Raw genomic sequence first — 26,108 nt, 5'->3', positions numbered from 1 at the left:
CGATGGATTATATTTAGAATCTATAGATTGATTCGATATTATATCAAAGATTCAATATATATTATTTCAATCTCGAATCGATAAGATTAACATATATGACAAAATAGATTTGAATTTCTTCTTTTTTTTTTTTTTTTACTTATTTATTTATTTGTCTAAGGATTGATCTTGATATTTATAGAATAATAACGATAAATTTAGGAAATTCTTCCTTAAGTGAATATATTTTTTTTCGGAAAAATAAATTTTTTAAACAAAATCGAGTACAAAGTTAATAGGGTTAATAGTTGGAAAATTATTGGGCATGTGACTTCTCAAGATTACGATAATGACGTGAATTCACAATGACAGCGCATGCTTGATATCGACTTGTAGCAGCAACAGTTTCGTAAAACGCAGTCATAGCCGCAGTAGCGACAGCAATAGAGAATCACGAAAAATAGAGAGGGAAACAGAAACACTGGTAAGAATCTCACGAAGATTCTTTAAGCGATTTTTCCATTCTCCCTCACAAAATATTACAAATTGCAATTTTCAATTTTTCCATTTTTTAATCTCTTAAATTAAACAATTATCATTTATTATTAATTCGTTGCTTTATATACAATTCTTGAAACTTAAATATTATAAATAATATATGCATTCTTCTATTCTTATATTCTTATTATCTCAATTATTCTTTTAAATTAAACAATAAATTATTTTCAATCCATCTTTTTTTTATTTGCAATTTTAAATTTTCCAACTCGAAATATTTTTTTAAGAGATTTCCAAAAATTAATTTACAAAATTTAAATTATCAATTTAATTAAAAAAATTGTTGGACGATTAAAATAAAGATAGCAAATTTACATTTTTACTTATGGCATAGATTTAAAATAATGCCACGTTATTAAGATCAAACATCGTAAAGTTCCACGCCCTCATTAACACATACATTCTAAACGATTTCATTAAGACCTCTCGAGGAATGGAGGGATTCGTGAAAAAGAAGCAAAATTCCATTCATTTTTAATTAGCCTCAAAATATTCCTGAGCTTATAACTTTACATATTAGAAACGTTCAAAAAACATGGGACACGTCGGCGGAAAAGAAAAGAAAAGAAAAGAAAAAAAAAATAATAAAAAGAAGCGCCATCGGCGTTCGCACGATGGGCGCAGTCGCGCCGAAATTCTATCGCCAGTCCAGCATTGACCGTCGTCCGTGTTCGCATTTTTTTCTGGTTTTCCGCTCGAGAAAACAGCCTTGGAACAATAAATACATCTACAAGAAACGTACAAACGACGTAGAAAAATTTTAACGTCGATAAAAGAGAAATATCTGATATACTTGGATTTTTTTTTTCCTTCGTTTTCTCCTACGTTCGTCCAAACGAAAATTTTTATTTTACCACTTATTTCATGGATTTTAAAATAACAGGATAGGAATTGTAACATTCGTATGATTTAATTTTTTTTCTTTATGGAAGGAAGTCAATTTGATTTGTTCTTTTTTTTTGAAAAGTAATAATTCTGTATTATTCCGATGACGGATATTCGAATGATCGTAAACTAAATTGTTCACCTTCGTGTTTCATGGATATTAAAGTGATAGTGGTCCGTTTGGACAACTCATTGAATTCGAGACGCCGCTTATTGCATTCGTGATATTGTAAACAATTGGAGATGCTCAAGTGGGTGGCACTCTGCACGCCACCCTTCCGTTCTGCGGCATGAATTCCGGCAGAGTGGAGGAATTTTGGAATTTTGGAATTTCTAGGAGGTAGCTATTTGACTGTTGAGAAATTAAAATTGTTGTCACCTTCGATTTATAAGTCACCTCTGATCATTATTTATTTCAATTCTTTTTAATCATACGGACATGTATCATTTTTAAATCTTATATAGATAAAAGATTTCGAAAACTTTTTATTTTATATCAAGATTTAAATAACACAATATATTATAACAAGAAACTACCCTCTATGATTATTGCAATTTATTTGAAATAAAGTTATGATGGATCAGATTACAATTATAATTTTGTCGACTTTAATCATTCAAAAAAATATCGATTTTGATTGGAAATGTTTTCTCCATCGGCTCGTTTACTCACTTAACTGCTTAACTCTATCGTCCCACTCCCACTTTCAGAAAGTGTACCGCAAATATTCATCAATAACGCGGTAAACTTGATCAACCGCTTGTTGCATGCATCTCGAGTAAGCAAATGGGCTTAAATGCAGTTTGATGTTCCATCGTATCTTCCTTTTTAAATAACTTTAAGAATATACTTTATAAACAGTTTTTAATAGTCTGACAATTGTTTAAAAAAGAACCATCGGTGTATTTATATTATTCTGATGATATAGAAACTCGTTAACGTCCTAAACGAGGTAAACCAAGTGAGTAGAAGAAAAGTGGAAGAACAGGAGATATTTTTTTTTTATATCAATTAAAGAAAGAGAGCATAGGAATTGTCCAAGATTCGATTTCATTAAAATTTGAATTTTATTTATATTCACTCGACAACAATATATATATATTTTTTATTATTTTTAATAAAATTGATTTTACAATTTTTATCTTCCAAATTCCATTTTTTCCAATATTACTCAATGTTCTTATGAGAATCAATATTTTAAAATGAGCAAATAAAAAAAAAGCGATTTATCTTTGTCAATAATGGATAACGTTAATTTCCATATATTTCGAAATTTTTATTCGACTTTATCTTCCCGATATTTTTTTAATATCCCTGAAAAGAGAAAAGGGGAATAAAAGAAGAAAACAAAAAAAAAAAAATCAAACGACAAGCAACGAAATATTTGATAAGCTGTACGCGAGCTACTAAAATAACCATACACCGTATCACATGAATTGATATAAACTAGATTTATTAATAGAAAAACGGAGACACCGATCGATGCTAAGGCCGTACGTATTGGTTCATCTTCGTTTTACAACCAGCTTCAAATTGATTGCATTAAATCAATTAAACTGGCCAACTGATAAGAACACGATCAAAATTTGTGTGACATTGCTTTCGTAAAAATCGCACGTGTCGATATGTATGTACGATCGATAAAAATTACGAGAAAAATTCTAGATCAGTTAAAAATTTGCCAGATCAAAACTCGAATATGTAAATTTAAATTATTCTATTTGCAGTGTTTGGTATATCGAGAAAGAAATCTATAAGGAACAATAATAAAAGAGAGAAAAATAATAATCGAAAAGGCGAAAATGTCTCGGACAATGGCGCGGGAAGGGGGATGGAACGTCGAGGAGGGTGAATTTGTGCAGTAATGCGAACGACCATGTCGATGTACGCACCCCTCTGATCAACGAACTGTGTCACCCCCAGGTAAAACGGTTGAAGACGCTCGAGGAACATTAATACGTCACGTCCCATGCATGTGTTACATTTTGAATATTGAATTGGAGAATTCACCAGAAATTGGCCGAATGAAATGCAAATTTCAGATTTCCATCACACGCTATTAAATATTTCGAAAGCGAAAGATTATATACACGTGCATTGGAAGTTTATTTTATATAATTTTGTGACACATTATCTGCCATGTACTCGAATTAAAATTCCATTTTTCGAATTCCTCCATCTACGAATTGGCTATTTCTCTTATCGTGATTGATCGTTTAAGAAAATTTAATCTCAAGGAACGTAATTCTTTTTTAGAAGGACATACTACAAAAGTAAAGACAACACGAGTAATATTTTGAATTGCCGATAAAACTAACTGAACGAAAAAAACAAAACTGAGAGAAAGATAAAAGATCGGTATAAATTGGTCAAATGAGAGAGCTTAAAATTAATTGAAGCTTCGATCGAGAGAAAAGAGTTGCCCAATTGAAGTTAAATAAAATATATACGTATATAATATATATCCATATACGTGATAAATAAACACGGGAAATGATAAAAGATCGTGGAAATTTCACAGAAAAAGCGATGATCTGTCCAAAACCCCCTCCCCGGTGGCCTGACTCGAATTGTAAACAAAATCGGGGGTTGAGGGTGAGGAAGAGGGCGAGTGGAGGGGGCAGGGAGAACGGAGGTGGTAGGTGTCGGTGGTATACTCGCCAGTAGCACGGCGGTCACAGATCCTTTCGGAACACAGAAAAGCTGGCCGACCTCTTCATCTTCTCGAACATCCACGTCTCTTTGCCACGACGATGGATTGGCGCTCGATCTTCTTCGATTTCTTTCTCAAATCTATGAAATCGATGAAGTAAGACTCACCGTTTCTCTGTAATTTTTTTTTTTTTTTTATTCCCAACTCGATCAACTCGAACGAAACGAGAAAGGAAAATCGTGGATAAAATTCTCGACGAAGTGACTGTTACCCTTTTCGAACGTGTTGAATAAGAAAATTCAAGAGATAAAGATAAAAGTAAGAAAATTCGAGAAAGAAAAAAAAAGGAAAGAAAGGGTCGGAAGGGTTTCAAGGTGTTTATCGAGGATCGATGGTCGATTGGCTGCGGCGGATCGAGTGTAGCCGCGATGCCAACATCGCACCGGTCGTTGACACAGTTCCCCGCTTGAAATTCGGCCCAGTGTGTCTAGCTGCTCCAGTTGATCCAGGGATTTTGAATATCACGGGTTGAGAAAGGATGAAGGCTGAAAGCAACAACGGATACTTGAAAACGAGCGTAATCGTGGAGCAGAACGAGATATCGCTTGGTTCCGGTCAGGAGACACCTGCCACCAGTCCTCTTCAGGTGAGGGATCTCGTTACACTCCAATTATGTTAATCTTATTTCGTTACTTATTATTCGTTATTTCGTGCAATTGATCTTTTATTGTTTCGTGTTTATTCTTATTTTTCTAAATTATTAAACCATTTCTTTTAACTCACTCATATATTTTTTGCAAAGATGATGACGAATATCGAATAGAAGAAAAAGAAAGAGTTCAAATTCAACGATTCAATCAAATTATTCACTCGATTCAAAAACATGAATTATTTCTCCAACTTCTTTTATAAAAAAAAAAAAAAAAATATACGAATCCCAAAAAGAAAGAAAAATAACGTGACAATTTATCTTAGAAAAAAAAAAAAAAAAAAAAATGTTACACGATTTCATATAAGAAGACACTATTTCGTAACTGGTGGTCGTAGACGCTTGTAAACTTTGTTGTCACGACAGGTGACTTATGGCCCCCGTGGAAGCACAACGACCACGGTCCTCCAGCATCCTGGGAACAGGCGGAAGTCGCTAGGAATAACGCGGGCGACGTCAATCAGACGAAGAGGGCCGGCCAACAGGCAGCAATTGCTCGGTGTGCTCGCCGTCACTCTCCTCGCCACTTGCCTTTTTATTCTTCTGCTGTTGGCGTTGAACACGAGCCGCGAATGCGTGCAAGAGCCCCGTAAGTTGAATTAACCCTAAATGATACGATTAGTTCCGATGGGTCTGGTTAATTAAACGGCCGACAGTGGATCGAGCGTGATACTCCAAGTTGATTCGAGCAAGGAGTGGGGGTGTAGGTGTCGAAGAATAGCAATACGAGGAACTATTGAGTTGATCCGAAGATTGACGTGGAATTAGAGTGAGTTAGGGTTTGGCCGAGCGCGACAGAGAGCGCGCTAGGGTAGTTGCGGGCGTAGAGCGCGCTAGTGTCGAGTCGTGCGGACTCGGGGAGTACAATGGTTTCACGAGCCGTTGAATCGTAGATTCGAAGATTGATCTGGAATTGAAACGAGTTAGTTTGATGTTGGGGTAGATTGGAGGATATTGAATTTTCGGTGAATGAGAATTTTAATTAAAATAATCATTCTTGTAATAAGCTTGAAATCGAAGTTAAATAGTTAAGATTGTCTGAGAATGATATGAATAGATAGAAAGTAGATTCTTTTTTTTTAAACATTTGATTAAATATGATAATAAGCGATATGTATATATTAACTTCTCTCAGCTTTCTCTTTTTATATTTAGATAAAGTTGATATTTAATAGTAGTTAAACCAGAGATAAATTTAAATGTAAAGACTTGTGTTGATTTAAAGATTTATCTCTTGATATGGAAATCAAATATGGTAATGTATGTAGATTCATATATTAAGATATATTAATGTATTCCAGAAAAATTAAATTAGATTCTTGTTGAAAAGTGTGAGAATTCCGTATTCTTGAGATTTTTTAATCAAATTATTCAAGATCTCGTAACAAGTTCTTTTTCAATATATTGCAAAACTTGTCCCATTGTGTGGAAAAGAAGAAAATTGTTAAAACTTTTATTGGGAAGTTCGTCCATCTTTCTTGTGGAGAAGTCTTTCTAATTTTGCTTGCGGAAACCTTCTTTTAATTACAACTTTACGGAATACTTTTAAAGGAATGTTGCAGAAAAGGGCGCGTTCCCGTGTGAAATTACTCGAAAAAATATTTGTATTTTTTGTATGAAGACGTAAAACTTTATCTTGAGCGCAAAAGTTTATTTTTCAACGACTGTGTAATCCGAGATACTTTAAATTTAAACGAACTATTTAATTCTCTAAAATGAATGCAATATTTGCTTATAAAAAAAAAAGATTAAAATTTGAAAAAAAATTATGTCACATTTTTATTCATATCTTTTTTTTCGTCATTTTCTTATCTTAAAAATGTTATTTAATATTTATCAAATATATCTGCAAAGATTTTTCGATAAAAATTTCGATATAAGAAAGTTATAATCAAAGTGTTGCTTACAGAGAAAAAGAAAATTACGAAAAAAGGAAAAAAAAAAAGGGAAAAAATAGCAAACCGCTTTCAAACCTCGTGTCAGAAGCGAGCATCGATCAGCCGAATCGAATCGAGTCGAGGCTATCAAGTTCTGCTCGAAAAGGCCGGTATTACCTCATTGCTTGTGGCAAAAGAATTAATCATTTTTGTGATATCGGTTAAAGAAAGGTGGAACGGAGATTTTTTTTTTTGATGAAATAATTTCGTTTGATAAATAAATTATTATAAATATGCAGAATTCCTTCTTCATGGGAACATGATGAAAATAATCGTATTGTTCTAATAATTTTTTAATTTCGATGGAATAATCAGAAATCTTTGAAATAATAAGATATGATGCAAATCATGTGAAATTAAATAAGATTTAAGATATTTTGATTGATTCAAAAAGTGATCGATTTGACGTGTAATGATTCTATAAATGAATTACTCATTATTGGTTAAATGAAAAGGTGTCCACGTGGAACACCTTTCGTAAAGATAAAAATATGAACGAGATTATTTTTTTTATTTGCATCGTATGCTGGAAACAGAAACAATAAAGCCACGTTTATCGAAGTGGAAAATTGCTTTTTATTATTGTGGTTCGATGTTACTCCACGGATCTGTGTTAATGACGCAGAAAATTGCTATCTCCTTTTTCAATAAACCGTATAAATATATTATATGATTGTAAACGAATTATTCACACTGAACAATTTTCATGTTTCGCGTGAAATATCATTTAAAAATAATATTTAAGAATCACGGCACGGTTAAAATAGTTGTATTCTTTTCTTCGTTTCAGGTCCAAACGTTTGTATGACAGAAGAATGCATCAGAACAGGTAATTCCAAAATTTATATAATAAAATAAATAGTGCCTTTTTACGATCCCTAAGTTGAGAACCATATCAGATTCCATTATCCAAATAGAATATTCAAACTATTTAATTTTCAAAATTTTACAAAATTCCAATCATATAAATCACAAAAAATACTTTCCACGAATATAATATATTTCTCGAAAAATGATCTTTCAAAATATCAAAAAATTCGAAATTATTCGAATCACATATAAAATCTTTCTAATTCTTTCATAAATACTTAAAAACTTCCAAAAACTCATCTTTCAAAATTTCACGAAATTTCGATCAATAAAAATCGATTAGAAAGAAAACCTTCGCAATCCCTTTACGAAATCGCCAAGAAATCTGCGACATAAACATAAACGCCGTCACAAATGCATCACGTCTTCTTTCCTAACCTCAATATTTATCAACGTAATGGCGTAACGTCACACACATCGAGGCAACGAGGCAACGGACAAATATCGAAACGAAAAAGGAAGAGAAAAATCGGCTGTTCGAGCGTGGACGCTCGATGAAATATCGCTCGACCGATATAGTCGAGCCAAATGGAATTAGATCAGCGAGAACTGATTGGTGGCCGGTCGGAATTGCGTTGTCCAGCGTGAAACGCGTGCCGCTTCGCACACGTCTGCAAATCGGATTAACCGTCCCTCTCTCCCCTGCGGAATTGCCTGTTGACCGAGGACCGGCCTGCCATTCGATTTTCATTTGTCACGAAATTCGCCATTCGACCTTCCGACGATACGTGGCCGTCGTTTAATTGCACCGGAAACGCGGCCAATCCCGGAGACACGTACACGCGGCCCAATCCCCGATTATTTATTCATCCGCAGTGGACGACGTGGACGAGTTGAATTTTTGATCGTTCATCGTGATTTTCCAGATTTGTCAACGATATTCGAGCCTAAAGCGATTGAATTATTATATAGATGATTCGTTTATTAGAATTTGATTATCGGGCAATCGTGCCAATCTAAAATTTTATTTCGATTTAATTTTTCGACCCTTGGGTCGTATTGGGGAGAGATGCGGTGAGAGGAGAATTTAAACGAATTTTATTCGTGATCGAATATTATTTGGAAAATGACGTGACTTTTTTTATCTTGAAAAATATTGTATGTATATTGACTATATGACGATAATCATCTAGTTTAATAATTTTTCTCAATTTTAACAATATTGTTACAAATTTTGTTTTTTTCAAGTTTCTAGTTTTATTTTATTAAAACAAGAGATTAGAAAGAGATTTGATTTTGTGGAAAATTTCTAAAACTTAGAAATTTTTTTATAAAATATTTTTATTGGTAAAAATCATGATTTATAGAATGTAAAATAAATAGAGGGTTGAACGTCCAAAGAAGTCGATCCTTCTCTGACAATTGAAATTTCAAATAGCACGGGGGTAGTTGAGGTTTCATAATAGGTGTAATTAAATTCTTTTTTTTAATGTCTCATAATTACCATGTCTCTCTACCACGGATTGGACGAGGGAACCTCTGTATATGAAAGAAAAAAATGCAGAAAGGAAAAAATGGTGCTCGACCTGAATTTAAAATGGTTGAAAAATAACAGCCACTCCGCCAAACACCAGTACTTGAGGAATCTGAGATTGACTTCTTTATTAAATATAATTAGGAAAACGTTTCCCAGCGTGGTTTTCTCTAGTTTCGACGTGGACGTTAATTATCTCTATGTTATTTATGAAAAAAATGCCCATTTTTTTTTAATCAAAAAATTGGTAATAAAATGAAACTTGAATATAAAATAATAAATTAATATCGAATAATTTTATAAGTTCTATCTATTTTGTAAATTTTGATATTTTTTTCAATTCATAATATTCCTTATATATTTTATTTGAGAGAAATTTCACATTTCAAATATTTCGATTATTACGAAGGAATATACTATATTTCAAAATGAAGTTAAATCATATGAAGTTAATGAAGCGAAACTTTCAGAATCTATTTTCCTTTTTTTTTTTTTTAATAATTATTTTAATAGATAGATAGATAAACTAGATAAACTCAATCAAAGCTTGATACCTATTATGAGATTATCTAAGGATGGTGTTATTACTCGTTACAAATAGTTTATCGAAGGTGTAATCAATGTTGAGATCACTGCTGCCCTCGTTAAAGCTCTCTCGCTCGATTGGACAACGAAGATACAAACCCTATCTCGTAAAATTATCCGGTTCGATTAAACGATTCGGATTTACTCTCTTTTAACTTTGTTTTAAAATTGTATTCAAACATTGAAACAATTCAATTACTTGTCCAGACTAAAAAGAAAAAAACTGATTTATCGAAAAAAATTGAATTTATAAACTATATCTTTAGAATTACTCGTATGTCTATAATTCTCAAATTTTGATTCATTACACTACATTATTATCACACTATATTGTATTTGTATCTAAACAAAAATTAATATTTTGGATAGAAATTTAAAATCGTGAAAAATAATGTTTGATGTGAAACACATGTGAATTATTGTCTCATTCTAAATGCATAAACGATATAGATCATAAGTGGCACCAACCTGTTGACAAAAAATGAGATTGCGCAGAACAATCTTACAATGAGGTTGATTAGGGTTGATATTACATCCACGTTTATGTTGAATCATTGTCAGATATCTATTATTTCTTCTTTTTCTCCTTTTTTCCCCTCGTTTTCTTTTTTTTTTCCATATTTTCATTTTATTACTTCAGACGTTTCTCCTCTATTGCCGCCAGTGAAATTCAATTTCCTGCCGATGACAGGGTAATTTTATATTCTTGCGTTAAAGGTACTGGGGCCGATATCGGCTTCAGAATTTAATGTCAGCCAATTTGATGTTTGTCAATGTGAACTTAAATGAATGCGTATGAACAATAATTTTTCGCTCGTTCCCCAAGAAAAATTTTATCACTTTTCACAAAAAGGAAATGAAACATTTGTCATAAAACCATGGAAATGTTTTATACATTACCCGATTTTGATTTAAATTTTTGATATTGTAAAAAAAAACTGAATGTATAAATTCTTACCTCAATAGTATTTAATATTCTACTATAATAATCTTTATAAAGTAATTATCGTTGTGTAATTACATCATTCTATCTTCTACACTTATCTTCACACATCTTCTATCACTTATAATCACTTATAATCACTTATAATCATTCATCATAATAATAGTAAATAACGGTAATCATAAAATCACATTAAAAGCAGTAATTTAATAGCTAGTGATTTTATATTTTGATTATAATGTATATAATGTATAATGTATTATAATCACATGTATAATGTATATTAATCATGTTATAATATTACTTTCAATTGTTTTTCTCATATATACACATATTGCTTTCATATATAAAATATGCAATAATATAATCACTTGCAATAAATACTTGAATCCTTAACGGACGCAATCTTTTTTTCAGCTGCCAGTCTACTCTCGGCGATGGATCGGACAGCAGCGCCATGTGTAAATTTCTTCCAATACGCGTGTGGCACGTGGAACCGTCGTCACGTGATCCCAGAAGATCGAAGTTCGATCAGCACGTTCGAAGTGTTGGCCAATCAGTTACAAGTGATTCTGAAACGCATCCTGGAGGAACCGCCGAACAACGAAGACAACAACGCCACCTTAAAGGCGAAGATATTCTACAAGTCTTGCATGGACATCCGTGGGTACAACGAAAATTCTTTTCGAACTTGCATCTTCTCGAAAAATCTTGTCATCTTGAACTTCGGCTAAGACAAAGAGAAGAAAGAAAAATGAAGTTTTGAGGTTAAAAAGTATTCTCTGTTTATTTATTTTTACAGCTCGTATAAGAGAGATAGGAGATGCACCGTTGAGAAAGACATTAGAGTTTCTTGGCGGTTGGCCAGTAGTGGTTGGACCATCATGGAAACCACCTCCATATTCCGTCGAGGTTTTGCTAGGTCGATTAAGAGGACAGTACAACGAGGGAGTGTTGTTGGAACAATGGGTCGGTCCAGATGACAAGAACTCCTCAGCCAATATCCTCCAGGTGCGCCGGCAAAGTAAGGCCCCTTGGTCTACAACTGCACAATATAATTGGATTGGATTTCAATGTTACGTTCTTAAGAATTGAAAAGAATATAATAGATTTTTTTAATCATCTAAAAAGCTTTTATCGAAATTTTTCTTATGTATGAAATATGATCAGATGAAATGACGATTCCCAGATACTGAGTTTACGTTAAAAGTAATTTTCAGTAGTGTCCAGTTTTGAGTATCACTGAACTATTACGAACTGTTGGTTGGAACTTGGAAAAAATGGAATTCTACCGTAATCTAAGTACTAGTATGAAAATTTCTATTGCGCTTCCAATTTAAGATAATATCATTTGTTCAATCCACGAGTAAAAGAAAAAAAAAATGACCATTCAACTATTTTTGTCAGCTGGATCAGATGCAAGTAGCGTTGCCAAGTAGAGACTATTACTTGAAGAAGAGCAGCGAGTCTCAACTACACGCATATCATCGTTATATGACAAACGTTGCTGTATTGATGGGTGCTAATAGACAGACAGCTGTAGAGGAATTCAATCGCGTGATCAATTTGGAGAAACAATTAGCAAATGTACGGTTATGAAATATTTAATTTAATCGAGACTAATAATAATTTTCAAGAAATATAAAATTCATCGAACAATGAATTAATGAAAATTTCAGGTGTCGATACCAGAAGATGATAGACACGATACGTCCGCTATTTATCGGAAGTTGACATTACGCGAGCTGCAGCGTGAAATTCCACAACTGAAATGGCACGAATATCTTCAAGAATTCATTAATTCTCCTATAACGGAAGAAGAGCCCATTGTTGCGTATGCCATGCCATATTTCATGCAAATGGGCCGTATCGTAAAAAGAACGGACCGCAGGTAATGGAAAAATACTCGATTCTTTCTCATTTTCTGGAATCTATGATATTCTACAATTTTTTTAATCTTTCAGAAAAACAGTAATAATTTGTTGAGTATATATATCATTTTTACAGAACGTTGCATAATTATATATTATGGAGATTGGTCATGTCCATAATGCCTCACATGATAGACGAATATCAGCAAAAGAGAGTCGAATTTCGGAAGATACTGTTGGGTATACTAAGTGAGAGGGATAGATGGTCTCAATGCGTTGAATGGACGAACAAAAAGCTTGGTATGGCCGTGGGTGCACTTTTCATTCGTGACAACTTCAATCATGAAAGCAAGGTGATTTTTATTCATCATTGATTCATTCTTCATATATAAGTCATAATAATTGAATAAAGAGAAATAAATTGATAAATAGGTTTAAAATTGAATGATAATTTATGAATAAAAAATGAACAACAATTTTTGGAAAAAAAAATTTATGGAAATTTACTTGTTGGCGTTTGATAATTCTGGAGCATACGATTTGTTTTTCAGGAGACGGCACTCGAGATGATCCGTACCATACGAGAGGCATTTAACGAGTTATTGGCTGAAAATCATTGGATGGATAATGAAACTAGAGCTGTGGCCAAGAACAAAGCTAACTCAATGAATGAAAGAATTGGATATCCTGAGTTTTTAAAAGATCCTATTGAACTTTCCAAGGAATATGTAATGGTACTTAATAATTTCATAACAGAAAAAAAATTTTCAAATAATAATAATAATAATAATAATAAGTTTCAATAATTCAATAATAATAATAATTTTTACTTTTTTTTGTTTTTCATTAACAGTTAAATATTACCGAGAATCATTTCCTTGAGAACGTGCTAGCTGTGTTGAAGTATGACGCTTATCACAATTTGGAGAAGTTGCGAAAACCGGTTGATAAGGACAAGTGGTCAACAGAGCCAGCCGTGGTGAATGCCTTCTACAATCCCAATAAAAACGACATTGGTAAATTTAATCTTGTTCAAATTGAATTGAATTTTAATCTCCTATATAATATCTTTATTTTATTTTAGTTTTTCCAGCGGGAATTCTTCAGCCACTCTTCTACTCCCAGCATTTTCCAAAGTCGTTGAACTATGGTGGAATAGGTGTGGTGATTGGCCATGAGATTACTCACGGTTTTGATGATAAAGGACGTCAGTTTGATAAGGATGGAAACATGATGCAATGGTGGAACAATGCCACTGTGAAAGCTTTCAGGGAAAGGGCTCAATGTATCGTGGATCAATATTCAAGGTACAAATTGCAAGAGGTTGATCTGTATATCAATGGAAAAATGACTCAAGGAGAGAATATTGCTGATAATGGAGGACTTAAACAATCATTTCGAGTAATATTATATATTTAATGTTTATAATGAACGATTATCATCTTACCTTGAGATATATTATCAATTACGAAATCATTATTGTTTAGGCATACAAGAAATGGGTGTCGATACATGGCGAAGAACCATTACTTCCTGGTGTAAATCTCACTCATGATCAGCTGTTTTTTTTGAACTACGCTCAGATATGGTGTGGATCCATGAGACCAGAAGATGCATTGACGAAAATACGAAGTAGCGTTCATTCGCCAGGCCCAATAAGAGTTCTGGGTCCTTTATCCAACAGCGAAGACTTTGCCAGGGCCTATGACTGTCCTCCAGGCTCACCGATGAATCCAACTCAAAAATGCAATGTTTGGTGAGTTCATTTAACTTGTAAGATACTTAACTATTTAGATTCTTAAATAATCAAGTATCTATCTAAAATGTTTTAATAATATTTATCGATAATACTTTTGTAATAATTGCAGGTAATACAGAATTTTTTGAAAGAAAAAAAAATAAACAAAAAAATTGGATACTTGGGTGGTATTTAATGCCACAATTATATTTCGTGCCATAAGAAGACTTTAATTATCTTATTGACCAGTGATCACGATGAAAGACCATGAAAGAGTATTATTTCATCATGCTTCACTTTGTGAATATTCTATACATCGTTCAACATATTAATTGAATCTTAAACAAAAGATGATCATATTTGTAGATGTTTATGATCTTGTCAATGAATGCATTTTACAGAATGATTTAAATTCAATCTAATACCAATATTTCACTAATTAAAGTCGTAGCTATGTTTCAAAGGAAATTATTTTCTTTATTAGTTCCGGTGATTCGATTTGCTGATCGATGTACAGTTGAAGAGAGGATTTTATTTCACAGTGTTATATGTGCGTGTGTATGAAAAAGTATGTCTGCTAAATAAAAATCGTGAAGAGGAAAAGTTGACTATAGTGTCAGCCTAAAATTCCATGAATAAAAGCTACATAAGATGTATATAAAAGATATGTTTTAATCATGTAATCCTAATTCTGTGTGATTCATCTCGTCGAAGACGAGTCTAAAATAAATTTTTCGATCAAATGAAAGAAACAAAAATGAAAAAAATATCATATTTATTACTTTTTTCAATTTCCCTTCCTATTTTTTTATTATAATTGTTAATAATTATAGAATTATTAATCATAGTTGATTAATTAATATTTTTAGTAGATTGAATTTTGTAAAAATTTTATATCAAGTATAGATTCTTGATCGAGTTATTATAAATGCACCTTAAAATCGAATATAGTATAATAGTAGAGTATTCAAAATCTACTTTAGACAGACATATAATCTATTCATATTCCATAGATAGATATAAGTACAAAAGAAACATGGAATCATAAATCTCAAAAAATTTTTTGAGAAAAATTTTTATTTTTTCTAAATTATTTAAATTAAAGATTTGTTTTATTAATTAATATATTTTATATTGAAAATCTTTTAAAAAATAAAATAATAAGAATATAATGAATATAATATAGACTATCTATTAATGATTCACAAAAATGAAAGGAATTTATTAAGAATCGAGTATTTGTTGAAAGATTTATTCTATATTGGAACATATCATCCATACATAGCACGGTCAATACCGATCTCGCTTTGTTTCGTGTAAAAAAGGTGGAAATAAAAATAATATACAACAGACAGAGGGCTCTCCCTCTTTCTCTTTCTCTCACTTCTGATCTAATTGTCATACTACTCTCAATATCATTTATCTTCTACTTCCCTTATAATTTACAAGAATTCACAAATCGAAATTAGAGATCTGTACATTCTTGTATAATTTAAAAAAAAAAAATTATTTGTCATAACACGTATTGTTAAACGTCTATATATATAACAATAAAATCAATATTTATAATAAATCGGTATCGATACCGAGTAAATAATAGATAACAATTAAAATACAAATCTATATTTTACAAGCTGAAATAAATTATATCTATATCTCATATTTTCGAATTTCATTCGAATGTATATATAATATATATATATATATATGTGTATCTATATTATATATATTTAAAAATTATGATAATCGGAAGAGAAATAAATTAATATACAAAATGCTAAAGAATTTCTCGAATATTTTGGAGATTATGCCAATCCTTAGCGTGTTCAGTGAGAGAAAGTAAAGAAGAGAAAGAACATCAGTCGACTCGATCAAGTCATCCAATTAATCGCGAATAACAATATGGCTACCAGCGATCTCTCGGTTTATGTACATGCAGCGGGTAAATTTATTTTTTCTTCTTTATCTTTTCTTCATAAAACGATTATACTAGGAGGAGTTCTGTAAATGTTCATCTATTTTATATTCATTTGCAAGTGCTTCGCTTGAAAAAAGTGAAAAATTTTTCAAATCGTTTCGTAATTCTCGAGCAATATACATTTTTCGATTAAAAGATAATTATTTGGACGCATTAATTTATTCATCGTGTTGGTTTGCTGAAAATTTTTTATATTTTTTTTTTAGTAATTATCATTTTCATCAAATTTTTTTACTAGAATTTAAAATTTCGATGAAATTACCATCCAAATTTTGTACCTGTCTCACTAACTTCATGAATCATATGTGATCTGCATAATTGATATAATTATTAATACAGTGTAATTAATGTAAAACAATTTATTACATATTTAGTATCCATATATGATTCATGAAAAATTCTTCATTTTCTTTTTCAACAATTTTTTTGAACAACCCACAGGCAGAATAATACATTAAAAAATTAATCAAAAACCAATCAAAACGAATCTGTTTCGGATGAAAAACGAAATTTCCAATTTGCTTCTCGTCGAAGTTTTTATTTTCTTTTTTACTATTATTTTTTTTCTCAAAAAAATAGTGATTTCTTTACAATATTTCTCTTTCTCTCTCTCTCTCTCTCTCTCTCGCTTTCGCTCGTTCCCTTTTTCTCCCTCTCTTTCTCTCTCCATTAATCTACACCCTGATGCCCATGCATAATCAATTTATAGTAAATTTTTATTGCGTCCACGAGGTCGGATACGTATTTGCAATTATTTTCTTATTATTTTCCATTTTTTCTCTTTCTTTCTTTATTCCAGAAAAATATATATGTTTATACGTATGTATGTATGTATGTATGTATGTATGTATGTATGTATGTATGTATGCATGTATGTATCCTTGTATGTATGCATGTATGTATATTTATGTATATGCAATATGTATATTTATATACATAACAGTGCCACGAGATGGAAATCGTCAACAATGGACAACATTTTGTTTCTTTCTCTCTCTTTTTTTTTTTTATATATCAGACTTTACGAAATAAGTACCAAAGTAAATCTGTCGTCCTGTTTCGTGTCACATTTTCGATTCTGTCATTTCGCGGAAATGTACAGGTAATAAAATATATTTATGATAAAACCCTTGAAATTGCCAGCAATTTTATTTCTTTTTTTCTTCCTCTTATATTTTTTTTTCTCTTCATGTTTAATATACTCTTAAACACTACGGATGTGTGACTCTAATATGATTAAATCAAGATGGCGGAAGAAGCCATGTTTTTCAATAAATTCTAACCTCTAACAGAAACATCAGAAAAACAATTAATTCTTTGAAATTAATGGTACTATTTTTTTTTTCACTAAACATTTTTTTAAAAGTTCTCTGCCTGAGAGCTGTTCGTTCAAACAAATATCAATCGATTTATTTGATATTTATTTTATACAGAAAATTTTCATTTCTTTTCTTCAACGAAACAATTTGTAAATTAATTTATTCATCTTTTCACTATATTAATGTTTAACCACTATGTCTCTTGTGACATCAAGAAGCAAATTAAAGGAAATGATCTATGGATGAGAGTTAAAGAGTGAAGAATAGAGGATGATGCGAATATCTCCATACGATGTGACAATGACGATGTTTCTTTTTTAGCATGGAGGCTTGTGTTGAACATTATATATTGAACATCCCAGTGTAGATTCGTATATGGAGAATTTGGCATCAGCCTACAGAAAATTGAAACGTGAACAGATCTCCTCCATAGTTCGGCCAGCAACAATGAAACGAAAAAACAAGGGAGTGTGGGTAGTACAATGTACAAAGCTAATTTACAAAGGTGTCGTTCGGTTACCCTCTGTATTTCACGGTTCGCCTCGCGCTTCTTCATCTCTGCTTCTTTTATATGTACACAATGCACTCTTTTTGAACTCTATGGCTTCTGTGGTTTCTCTATCTCTCTCCCTCTCACTCGCACACCACGCACTCTGTGTTTTCTTTTTTTTTTTCTGTCTTCTTATTTCTATATAATTAACGCTTTTTATATATATCGCCATTCGCCACTTTAAATCCCGCCAATCGTCAGAGAAATCATCGATTACGAATTGTTACCCCTCCGTACTACCATTTCGTAACATTCCTCCCTCCCTTTCTCTCCTTGCCGATGAAAAGGCTTGCAATACTGTGTAAGAAAAATAAATAGCTTCCTCTCTTTTCTACCTCTTTGTTATTAGAATAAACTTTGAACGTTTCTTGGATTTTTTTTCAGGAAAATAAATATTTCAACGATTCCATAGATATTTCTTCTGTTGGTATCGTTCCTTTCTTGTTTGTTTGTGTTCATTTTTTTTATTTTTTTTTTATTTTTTTTTTATTTTTTTTTAGGTTAGAATTTAACTTGTGGAAACTATGCAACGCCCTCTTTGCTCATCTATTTTCCATTGTTGTACTCAACACAGGGGACACAGTGATCTGAAAGAACCCCTTTTCCAGAATGGTTTTGCAAAATTACCAAAAGGAGAGTCTTTTTAACTGAAAATTTTTACAAAAAGCAGTTTTCGAATTCCACTCTTTTTTTTCTTTTTAATGGAAATCTCAAATTCTTTTTGTCAGAGAATTTTTACTTTTCTCGTCTCGCATCTCACAGTATTGCATGTCAACAAAGCGCAATAAAATTCGTAAAAACGAACAAGCTACAAAAACAATTTTCATTTTATTAAAAAATCGGTGTGATCGAACTTTAATGCTCGAAGATCAAGCTTGCAGTGTATTTTCATTAAAAATTGCAAAAAAAACTTTTCACGCATAACGTGATTCACTTGTACATTTTTAATCCTTCCTATCATATGGAATTCGAGAATGTCCCAAAAAAATCGAACTTTAGCTTACATAGTAGCTAAATGCATATATCTTTGCATAAACTGTTCCTCATCGTATCGTTCGTTTTGAGACATTTCGAATTCGGAATAAAATTGAGATCTATAGAGATCTTCAACACAAGATTCTTTCTATTCGAAATTTTGGATAAATGCAAAAATTCTGCCGGTTTTCTTTTATCTTTCTTTATTTAAAGAATCAATATGGCGATAGATGTTAATGTTTTGCATTCAACAATTTTTTTTTCATTTTTCAGAAACGTGCTCTCTCTATTTTCATTCAAATTTTTATTATAAATTATTTTTACATTCATGCAATTATAATTTTTTTTTTCTTATTATTGTTCTTATGTATCTTGAAAGGATTGTTGAATAAAGACCGACTGAATTTTTGCACTTATCTAACAACTTTATTCGCGCAGCACAACTTAGCAGCCTTGAGTTTCCAGTGGTTTTCAGCCATTCTTTCTCGGTTCATTGCTTATATGGAGCACTTTTGATATTCACTATTGCTTAAGAGGTGGAAGTTAATTTTTAAATTAACTTCGCGATATTCACTTCATGCCTTCACAAATATTAACAAATTTTTTAATTTTAAATTAAAATTAAATTATCCACGGAGAATTTGAATAATTCTTCGTAACAGTTTCAAAGAATTTCTAGAGAAATTAAAAAATTGCACAATCATCTTTGTTATCAAAAAAAAAAAAAAAAATAATAAAAGCATCATAAAAAATTAACACAATATAAAATTAATCAAATTTCGTAAATTTTGAATAAATTTGCGAATTATTAAATATGTTCTGATATTTGGGATACCAACTAACCTGAAAAAGGAGTCAGCCCCCTGGAACATAAACTGGCAAGAACATTCTTCGTCCTTTCTTCAATATATTTCTCGCATTATTTCTTCGCAAAAAATACACATCGATTTAAAAGACAGATACATTATCTCGTATAGCTTTTCTCGTCCAGGTTTGTTGTTGCCCTCTGTCGTTTAATCTTGCAACTATGCATTCGGATTCATTTTTCTCATTACCTCTCACTCTCTCTCATTCTCTCGCTTGCTATTCACTTAATTATCTCTCATATGTCTTCATTTTCATCGTACAACACTGTATTATTTATATGTTTAAAGACTTTATCGACATCATCATCATCATCATCATCATTTAGCAATCGTTAAAATTATTGTACATTATTTAATTAGTAATCATTAGAATATAATATTGTTGATGTACATGTGGCTCCACCAAATTCATTGCGGAGAACGCGTAAATTATTAGACACGCGTGAATATAAGGGAATCCCACTTAGTCGAGAATACCCGAATTCGTTTCTTTTTTTTTTTTTTTTTTCTTTTTAAAATTCATTCTTCTTTCGAAGAATTTTTTTATTACAGTTAATTTTTCTCGATGATTTATTATTTTTAATTTTTCCTTTAATTTTTTTCCCTTAAAATTTCAGATATCTTGGGCATAAAATACTTCAGGTATTCGAAAAAGGCTTCTTAGAGCCACAGTCGACGTAGCTTCTTTTACAACTCTGAATTACCAATTCGGGGATTTTCAACCGAAAAACGATGAAATTACAAAATAATTTCAATCCTAAATCCTTACGAATTCTTTCGAATTTTATAAATTTATATAAATTCGAAATTTCTCAATTTTATATTCTCCATTATAACATTTACAAAGAAAGAATTTTGTAATTTCATCGGTTGCTCGTAGTATTCCTAGTAAGTTTAATCCTAATGTTGTTTATATCTGATTTGCAATTTTCAAGATCAAATCGACTGAGACAATTTTCGCGCGTGCCTATCGAATATCTACGTCATGTAACTTCTATTAAACGCACACGGGCGTAATAAGTCGAACTGCATCGCCGCATTGCCAATTCGCAAAAAAATCTCTTTGCACTTGCGCGACGAAATTTTTTTTTTCCACCATTTTCCAGTTTCTTTTTTTTTTATTTTCTATTTTCTCTCTCCCACATTCTAAGCGGAGTGCACACCGAGTCCCTTTCTTTCCTTTTCATACAGATTCAGTCTCTCTCTCTTACACACACGCGCATACACGCATCTACACTCATTCATGCACAGTTCGAACAGAACCACTAATTGTTGTACATACAAAGTATCGCTTGCCATCATCGTTTAATTTCGTGCGCGCGCGCGCGCGTTTATGTTGTATACACACGTGTGAAATTAGTGTTGGGAATCGTAACGCGACCATATCTGCCTTGAAAATTTTATATTTCTCACTTTCTTTCCTCCTCCTCTTTTCAATTCCTTTTCTTTTTCCTTCCTTTTTTCCTTTTCTTTTTTTTTTTTTTCAATTACGAAGGAACAAATTCGTAACTCGATAAAAATTTGACTACTAAAATTTATAATAAAAGAGGTGTACTGTACTCTACACAGTACACGAGTATCGTTAATTTTGCAACACCGTTCTCGAATTTCTACGAGTAACGCGAAAAAATTGCAACTACGCGAAAAATTTTGCGATAAAAGTTCTACGCGAACAGACTGTGTCGACCTCGAAAAATTTTCAAAGACACTCGTATAAATGCGTATCTCTTTATGTACATACATTTTTTTTTCTTTTTTTTTGTTCAAGTGTCTTTTTTAAAAAAAATTCCTACAGCCAAAAATACGAAAATTTTGACGGAGGTCGACGACCAGACGATTCCAAGCGTTTGAAAGTTCGCGCGCAAATTCGAACGTTTGGCGGGAACGTTTCAAATGTCACAAAAATGAGAAACAACGCCGCGAGAAAATTTTTTCTTTTAACAAATACATCCCTAAAAAGAATTTCGAAATAGAATCGAATTTAACAAATCTAACCTACTAGAATCACAAATGTTACCGCAGAATATCTCTGCAAATTCGATTATTAATTTAATTTTTTTTTTTATATCAACTTCGATTCATCGATAAATATTCGATGTCCATCGTTGTCGAAACGAATCAGGGCCACGAGGATCATCCGTCACTGACTTCACGATCAACCGTGATAACGTCTTAAATTAACTTTCTTAAAAAACAACTTTCCAATCACAAAGGCGATTTGATTCCCATCACTGTACACAAAATACCACGTAAATGTGTGTTTTTGTCTATGTGTATGTATGTATGTATGTACGTATGTATGTATGTAAGCATGCTGTGTGTATCAGTGTGCAACCTAGCGAATATATAATATATTGTATATATATAAAACGTTCCAAATAGAAATAATATTTTACCAATTATCAATCGAATGCGGAGCAAAAAAACTCCCATCAAGTTTGTTTCACGATTTTTTTCGTTATTATGCGATTTTTTTTTATCGTTTTCTACTAAAACGTACAACAATAATTTTTTTTTTTTCAGTCTAATACATTCCAAAGCACCAATTCGTTATAATTCTCCAATCCAATATGGCCGCACAACCGAGTGTCCACGAAACACGGCCTCTCTTTTTTCTCTTCTCGGAGAAAAATTTCTCGCATTTTTTTTTCGTTCGATGCGCTTACATCTATTTAAAAAAAAAAAAAAAAAAAAAAAGAAGAAGAAGAAAGAAAGAAAAAAGGAAAAAAAAAAGAAAAAAGGAGCAGTCAAAATCCTACGTGTCGTTCTTTTTCTTCCGACTTAATTTTTCCCATCTCGCATCGAATCCTCGTTTTAACAATAATTTCGTTACGATTAATGTATATAGTAATTATCGTTACATAATTGCTAGTAGAAGATACGAGACACGCCTGAAAATTTTTTCGTATGTTTTTTTTCATCGAACAAGCGCACGCTTTTGAACATCATGTTGATGCACGATCGATCGAGTTTCAAGCAGTATAGTTGTATATAGTTGTGCTTCGTTTACGGATCAACATTCTCTCTCTCTCTTTCTCTCTCTCTTTCTCTCTCTTACGACTAGTAAAACGTTGACATACTTTCGAGTCAAGAGACGAATTAAGAAACGCACGTGCTCGTATAGTTTCTCGTTAAAGCTAATATAGTTGTCAGTAAAATTTAATATAGTTGATAGTGGCAGCATACACTTGCTTCGACGTCGTCACATCCATATCGTGTCGACAATGAAATATTTTATATTTGGTAAAGGCTGATAATAATCGCCTGTCGTTAGTATAGTTCTTAACTATAGTTAATCGCCGTCGATATCGATTACGCAGTTCGAAATCAAGATTCAACCGATGGACAACACATCCTTCGACGATAAAAATATCACATTAAATGCACCAGCAATAACAGTTGAGTATAGTTGATGGAAATGCCCGAACTACGAGGAGACGACTATAGTTGAATCTATATAACGCGATTAATAGTCGACCATGCAAAAATTTCTTGTCGAATCGAATTATATGCGCGCAACTATGCTACATATTCAATTTACAGGTAACTATAGCGTAATGATCAGCTATAGTTACATCTCTCTCAATGAATCATCATATAAACGTTACTTCAATCAAAAAATGGCTAGCTTCAGCCTAATATTAAACTTTAAACAACTCCAAATCTTAACTATTGTCGATTAGGGAACAACTATAAATTAGATCGACCATACTTAATTTTAAGTTTAATTTTCGTTTATGAACAGCATTTATATTCTTCTCACAAAACACGTTTTCACCTAAATAATGAGTCGAGACAACCATATACGATTCAACAACTATACCCTTTCTCGATTGATCGTTTGTGTATACGCGTTCTTCCTGCGAGAATGTGTGTGTGTATGTGTGTGTGTATGTATGTATGCCCGCGTGCATTTTCATTAATGCAAGTATAAATGTTAGTGTTAAGTGTTAGTAGTAATAATAACAGCGGTAACAGGAGCAATAATAATAATAAATAGTAGTAGTAGTAGTAGTAGTAGTAATAGTAGTAGTAGTAGTAGTAGTAGTAGTAGCAGTAGCAGTAGTAGTAGTAGTAGTAGTAGTAGTAGTAGTAGTAGTAGTAGTAGTAGTAGTAGTAGTAGTAGTAGTAGTAGTAGTAATAGTAGTAGTAGTAGTAGTAGTAGTAATAGTAGTAGTAGTAGTAGTAGTAGTAGTAGTAGTAAGTCGACTGGGTGCACATCCGACGAGGGCAGGTCCTAAGTGACAAATAACGACGGTATTGTTTCTTTTAAAAATTCAGGGACAATTTGTACAATTTGTCTTTCATTATATCGTGTCACTCCTGCAATCATTTTTTTTTACCTTCGTTACATTATCCTTTAGAGATTTACTCGTATGCCTAGCAGCGATGATAGTTCTAATATACTATTACTTATTCTCGTTTTTTTTTGTTTTTTTTTTTTGTTTTTTTAGTAGTAAATTATAGCTAATCAACTGTTACTATTTTGCCGACAGTTGATAAGTGTGATCAAAAATTTTTGTACGTTTGGGTGTTAGTTGCATTGGCAGCCCCGAAAATTTTATTGTTCGATTGTTAAGACGATACTAGTATTTTCGTGTTCAATTGTTTTACAATAAAATCATTGCGTTTATATATTTTTGTTATTTACAAATTATTTGCAACAACTGTAAAATAATTTCCTACTATCATTCGAAACTACTGTACAATACTCACTTATTGCAGTTTTATCACCACATTAATTTTATTTATTTCTAGAATTTCGGAAATCATCGACGAAATTTTGAAAATGAATTTTATGTACATGGTGAAAAAAAATATCGAATAACATCAAATAAATATTTTCCTAAAGACTAGAGAAATACTACTTTCGCTAATTAATTTTTAAAAAATTGAGCAGTATTCTCACGCATCATTAAAATTCCAAATTTTGAGTTACCGTTAATATAAAGATAGTAAGAAGAGGACCAATTTCACGAAAAAAATTTATTTCGATCGATGATAAAAATTTCTAAACAATTCTACAATTTTTCAACAAAATTTATCTTTTTTTTATTTTTTTCATGAAATTGGTTTCAAAGGGTTTAGTCAACGAAGAGATTCAGAAAGGATGAAAAATATAGACAAGAATTTCGATTAAAATTCTCAGGGCTCCTTACACTCTCTCTCTCTCTCTCTCTCTCTCCCTCTCTCTCTTCCTCTCGTTACAAGTAACAAGTATATACAATATTAAATTGTATATATTCCGCGGGTGAGAAAAAGAAACGAGAACGAAAATTCGTCAATGTATTTATGTAAACTCAGAGAATAATGCATCAAACTACCATAACAAAGTATAATCATTTAACTTTATTTATAATAATCTTCAGCTTATAAGCTTCCTCCGTTTCTTCATTTTTCATCGTTTTCTACAGCTTCCAATAAATTAAACGACTCTCTTTCTCTCTCTCTCGTTCGCACTGTCTCGCGATTAATAAGAACCTTCCTCACTATAGCACTCTTTCACTCTTGTTCTTTCATTTTCTCTCTCTTTCATTCACACACTCTCTCTCTTTTTCTCTCTCTCTCTCGCAGGGCTGAACGTTGCCTCCAATAAGAAAATACCGTATCTCAACCGTCTGTCAGCTAATTACGAACGCGAACCGTATTGAATCATCTTCCATCTCGCTTCAACGTGTCAAAATTCAAGTTACGTTCACGGTGACTGACTACCTTCGACTAAATACCGATATTTAGCGGTATTTACGATGGAAGGAGACACGAGGCTCTGCCAACGACTCGACTTCATTTTGTACTGACTTACGTTAATTCAAAGTTTGCAATCGTACAGGGCCAAGATCAATTTCTAGGGAATTTTTTAAGTATCAACCATTATTTTTCTTTCTTCTGTATTGACAACACAATGGATTTTGACATTTCATGGAGATATATAAATTTGGATAAATTTTAAAATTTTTATAAATCTTACATTTTTACATTTTTTTTTTCTTTTTTTTTTTTTTACAAGTTTTCTCATATTTTATAGAATTCTCCTTAACATTCTCCTCATCTTATCTTTTAATATATATGTATATATTAAACGCGAAAATTAAAAGACAACGCGAAAATTCTTTTGTACAATATTGCCGTATAACAAAACTTCAAAAAACCGAATGTTTTTAAAGTTATTTAAAATATTTTAATTACCTTTACAAGATGATTACTTTTTAAGAAAGGA

At 31.9% G+C, this 26,108-nt stretch overlaps 1 protein-coding gene across 6 annotated transcripts; it reads left to right on the top strand.

Moving 5' to 3' along the window:
- Positions 1–370: 370 nt before the first annotated feature.
- LOC107996484 (neprilysin-1) lies at positions 371–22,591 on the top strand. Of its 6 annotated transcripts, none has more exons than XM_062078767.1 (15): positions 371–463; positions 3,151–3,346; positions 3,945–4,722; positions 5,152–5,374; positions 7,513–7,551; positions 11,012–11,257; positions 11,397–11,605; positions 12,002–12,181; positions 12,274–12,485; positions 12,602–12,818; positions 13,017–13,199; positions 13,319–13,481; positions 13,550–13,866; positions 13,953–14,221; positions 14,334–22,591. In XM_062078767.1, exons 3-15 carry the CDS (start codon positions 4,615–4,617, stop codon positions 14,335–14,337), a joined length of 2,370 nt encoding a protein of 789 aa, XP_061934751.1. In that variant the 5' UTR covers positions 371–463; positions 3,151–3,346; positions 3,945–4,614; the 3' UTR covers positions 14,338–22,591. The 6 variants fall into 6 exon arrangements, with proteins under 6 accessions (XP_061934751.1, XP_061934748.1, XP_028521834.1 ...); XM_062078764.1 differs by having other exon boundaries at positions 3,680–4,722; XM_028666033.2 differs by lacking the exon at positions 371–463 and adding an exon at positions 1,103–1,762.
- Positions 22,592–26,108: the final 3,517 nt, after the last annotated feature.

Source organism: Apis cerana, linkage group LG8 (assembly GCF_029169275.1).
Source record: "Apis cerana isolate GH-2021 linkage group LG8, AcerK_1.0, whole genome shotgun sequence".
NCBI classification, from domain to species: domain Eukaryota; kingdom Metazoa; phylum Arthropoda; class Insecta; order Hymenoptera; family Apidae; genus Apis; species Apis cerana.
This window is presented reverse-complemented; position numbering and strand designations above follow the sequence as displayed.